This window comes from Halyomorpha halys, unplaced genomic scaffold, assembly GCF_000696795.3.
Source record: "Halyomorpha halys isolate HHAL.00 unplaced genomic scaffold, Hhal_1.1 Scaffold617.1, whole genome shotgun sequence".
Classification (NCBI taxonomy): domain Eukaryota; kingdom Metazoa; phylum Arthropoda; class Insecta; order Hemiptera; family Pentatomidae; genus Halyomorpha; species Halyomorpha halys.
The window spans coordinates 227251-232289 of NW_027113876.1; the positions used below are offsets into that span (position 1 = coordinate 227251).

The window sequence follows — 5039 nt, forward strand, 5'->3', positions numbered from 1 at the left end:
AAAATATACAACTGTTATTTACCCTTTATTGATTTTAAGTATAGAGAATTCCCTAAGCAACTGTAATGACGCTGCACTGATCCATTCATATACAATTCCGAAACATATTTTTCGTAACATCAGTTGAATTAGAATAAAAAACTAAACGAACACTTTCAAACTCATAAAAATAACGACATAAATTTCAATATGGATAAATTATGACTTGATATTTAGAAAAATCCCCAATTTCTTCTAAACATTCTATTTAGAAACAATCATACCATAACTGACATTAGTTACTCATTATAAATCAATTTTCACACTCTGTTGTATTTTTGGATTCGATAACGCAGAAAAGAGCAGACCCTGTAAGTTTGAAACAAGCCAGGATTCTAGCACAGGCGAAGCTACAGTGACTGACCGACCAGGTCGAATTTCTAATTTTAAAGACCTATTTGTTTATAATTTATATAAATCATATTTTATACATTCATTCTTTTGAATACCGAAACTATTTATTATTAATATGCTAACAAAATCACTAAAATAACGTTTAATAACTTACAAGTTAAAATTAAAATGTTATAAAAAAGTATATAAGGAATCCTGACAATAATATTTTACATAATTGATTTAAGAATACAATAAACCGTTTAAAATAATTTTTATTTCATTTTATCTTACACAATATGTCTAATAACAGTAACTTGTGGACGGAATGTAAAGCAAAATATCTGAGTGGATTTAATTGGTTAAGTTTAGAGGCGTCGGTAAACAGCATTGTTTTTATAGTGAGAAATTCTCATGGGAATAAATAACGTATAACAATCTTGAAATTATGCCAATGTTTATTCACCAAAAGGCATCAATTCCTGTGATAGCAAGACATGTCAAAAGAATACCGACAAATTCAAACTCGTAGTCACAGACTGAAGTTAACACTTCAAAGCGGGTTACAATTATTTAAAATGTTAATAAAGCTATAAAAAGAGTAAATAAAGTTAGCCGAGAATGAGAGTACCTGTTGCCATCGCTGGGTTGAGCCCTTCTCCACAGCAAGGATCACGGGCGACTGACTCCCGACACTCCAGATGACTCACTCCATTCACTGCCTCTTCACTCAATGGCTACACTAATATCACCACTCTACTTCACCAGCTGATTCATACATACCGGACATTTCCTCTTCCAAGTGAAACCATATTTGGTTGTAAAAGTATGTATAAATAAATAAATAGTAATTATGTATGAGTGTGTGTATATATATTGATAAATGTTTTATATATTTTGAGTGTCTTGAATAATACAATATTAAAGCAACGTTTTGTAACTTTTTTGCATAGTCATACAATAAAAAAACAGTTTTTTAGAACAAATAATTTCTTCAACTAATTATTAAAAAACTACATGAAGTATAATTTAAGATTAATATGCTAGTCCATCTGTTATTTCTGGTTTTTATTTTGTCCATTTATACTTAGTGTTGTTAATTACGTCTTATGTACTTATTAGGTAAGAGTAACATGAATTTAAATTTTGTGTATCCGATTTTTTGTCGATAGCCGTATTCATATATTTTTTATAGTGATCATTTCTTTTAAATTTCGCTTAAAATTGTTTTCTTTTTTCTAGATGCATAATTTCTGGTGTAAAAAATTGAATTTATGTCCTATTTTTTAAAAAAATATGTGATGAGAGCAGTTTGGTGAGGTTTGTTTATTATAGAGGTACAACTATATTTCTGTTGATGTACCCTTCTTTTGAGATCCTGTTCCAAAGTACCAAAATAGAATTTCCCGCAGTTCTCTTCACAGGGAACATTATACACTATATTAGATTGTAACTGTATTTTGTCTTTGTCTTCTGAATGACCGTTTTTTTTTTCTGTAATCGTTCGTTATTTTTTGAAGTTTTTGATATCCTTTCTGAGAGTGTTAGTATATAAGGATTGTGTATCTTTCGCTGTTGGTTTCTTGGGTTTTAGGTTGTGCCAATGTTAGTGTTTAATTTAGTAATTGGCAGACTTGTTTAGTAGTAGTAAAAAGTAGTAGATCTCCGCGTAAATGGGTACCCCCATAAACTAGTGTGCCAATTACTAAAAAGATACACTGACTTTGACACAACCTAAATGCCAAAAAACACAAGAGTGTCAACATACAATTATATTTTTAGAGCTCTTTTTCTCATTTAAATAGCTGACGAGGCGTAATCGCGGATTTAAAAAAAAAAATCTTCCTTAAAATTAAAAATTACCTTTAATTCTATTCATTTGAAAAAATAAATAAACAGTTCCCCTTGTTAGCAATAATAAACAATGGATAAATAAAAAATATTAAACAATTTAATGAATAAATAAAGGAGAAAAAAAGAAAAATAGAGAAAACAAATTTGAACGCAAAAAGGCGAGTCCACCTGATTTTCTTAATTTTTGGCATGAACAAAAACACGACCAATCTACACTTAGGGGTGGTATCTTCTGGAAAGTTGTGTGCTCCGAGCACCTCACCTTTTTATTTTTCAAATTCCATCCGTTAGTTTAACTTCCTTATGGGCCAGAGTATAAACGACCCAATATCAACGTCTTCATATTGCATATTTCGTGTAATTTTACGGAACACAAAGTCTTGTTTTCCCAGTAGAGTTATTGTTTGCACTTCTTTTTCCTAATGTAACAATGGCAAGGGAGCTATACTCAACCGTTATTTACTGTTAATAAATTTCCTTGTGCTAGTAAAGTTCGGAGGAAAAACCTTTTATTCTTAAAACATAAAATCAATCCTGATGATTCACAAGCCGAGCCCTATTCAAGCCTGGGTAATTCTAGAGAGATACTTAGATAAAATTATTAGAGTCAATAAAATCATAATTTTTTATTTCCAGTATTTATTGTTACATTTGGACAAGTCAGATTTAGACTTATATATATAAACTATTAGAAAAAATTAAATAATTTATAATTTAAGATTAATATTACAACCACAAGAGTTAATATGGATTATTAATATTTTAAAAGAGAATATGGTAAGTAATTATAAGATGAATCAGCTATTACACAAATTTTAAAAATAGTAACGTAAAGATATTAATTTAAAGAAACTTCCTACAAAACTGAAGATGTACATTAAATAACTTTTTTTTTAACAATAGTGTGTTTACAATTATTAGAAACATAGATATTTTATTCATCACATGTATTAGCACATAAATATGAAATTAAACAAATAAAAGAAAAGTAGTAAAATGGTTGAGATGACAAGAGAAGTTCCTATGCCCGTTAACGTTTCAGCAACAAAAGCTTTTTCTTTTTTTCCATTTTTTCCCTCGTCCTGATCATCGCATTACACCGTGCCAGGCATTCCTTTAAAACTTCTCTCAGCAGACTGTTTCCACTTTTAGTTAATCTACTTTGACCAACGTCACGGTTGAATAAACAAAAAAATCGATTTCCCAGAAATATAACAAAAAATACAAGTACGATTTCCCTGAAAAGAATTATTACTCTAAACCAATATATGAATATAAATATAAGTATTAAATAACAATGCATGACGATGAATTGGTTGAAAAATCTCACGGAGTTTGAAATGTAAATAAATAATTAATTTTGGACACCGTGAATATTTGTTCGACGATGTTCCAATACGAAAACATATCCATAATTATTAATTTCTTTACTTGCTCCAAACTGTACGAGTCCACTGCCCACTGAGTCCATTTCATTAATTATATTACGCCCTTCCTTTCAGATATATATCTCCTATCGATTTCATTTCAACTTGTTTCCATGGCATGGTATTCTAGGAAACATCTAAGCGTCCAGATATCCCAAACCACGTAGGTGGGAGAAGTTTTTAGAGGAAAAAAGTAACATAGTTCCATGAAAAGGCCTGTTATCTCAACATTCATTTATCAAAACCTAACATCTACTATGTTAAAATAAAAAGGTCGTTTAAACCCAGATCAAGGAATGGAAAGAATCGACAACGTTTCAGCAAAAACTATCAAGTACAGTTGACTAAGCAAGACTCGTTTAATTTTAATAACAGGATTTTTTTCCATGATTAAAAATAAAAATAAGACAATGACAGGAAAATAATTAGGAGAAAAAATTTGTCCATAAAAGCAAAAGGATAATTTACTTTTAAAGATTACTGGAATTGAATTGAACATTATCAAAAATTACTTCAATTTTTTTTTGCATCTATACTAAGTATTAGTATCTATCTAATATAATCAATATTAGTATCTATACTATATTTATTGAATATTGTATCGTATGACCTGATTTGACTATTATTTAGAGCTCAATAATCATAGGACTGTTAATGATAAATAATTTATTTTTCCTTACTCCTCACCGTTCATTATTACAAACAAACCAATAAGTTGAATAACTATTCATAAATTTGTTTCACCATCCGATCTTCATACTTTAATATTTTTTTTTAAATCTCATACATACCTTGAGGTAAAAAAAATAAAAACACAATTGTTTCAAACCATATAGGAAGAGAAAAAAAAACCTTGTTTATAAAAATTAACTTGAAAATACATTAAATATAGTTAGTTACTAATATCTGGAATAATTATAGAATTGCCTCCCCTCTTCCCCACAGCTTCCTATTAAACTTTGAGCTTTGATCCTTTCAAACTACATTGTTATAGTGATAAATTATTTTTTTTTTTTTACAAATGTAAAACATTGTTAAACACCCAATAATACTGGAGCATATAAACAAAATAATGTTAAAAAAATCATTTATTTACTGTTTTTCTTCTATTGATAATTAGAAATGAAACTAATCGATTACATATAATTTTGGATTATTTGAAATATTATATGATTGATTTGAAAAAAATATTTAACTATAGATGCTGAAGAGGTGAACATAGCATCCCCAAAACGTCCTGGAAGAAAAAAAAATATGTGGACTAAGAACCATTGTGTTTTTAATTTTTGATCTTAAGGAAATACGGATATATCATACTAAAAAAAATTAATTAATAAAGCATGTATTAAATATTATTTTTAAAATATTAAAATATAGATATAGATG

The 5039-nt window shown here is 28.5% G+C and overlaps 1 protein-coding gene across 3 annotated transcripts in view; it reads right to left on the minus strand.

Moving 5' to 3' along the window:
- Positions 1-5039, minus strand: part of shg (shotgun) — a 625987-nt gene that overhangs the window by 127645 nt on the left and 493303 nt on the right. The window contains exon 1 of one of the 3 annotated variants that reach the window (XM_014427066.2): positions 1004-1074. The exons of the other annotated variants lie outside the window; for them this stretch is intronic. Coding sequence (XP_014282552.1) covers positions 1004-1013 — 10 coding nt within the window. The 5' untranslated portion in view covers positions 1014-1074. Of the gene's footprint in view, positions 1-1003; positions 1075-5039 lie in introns of those variants that run through there. 3 annotated transcript variants of the gene reach the window in all.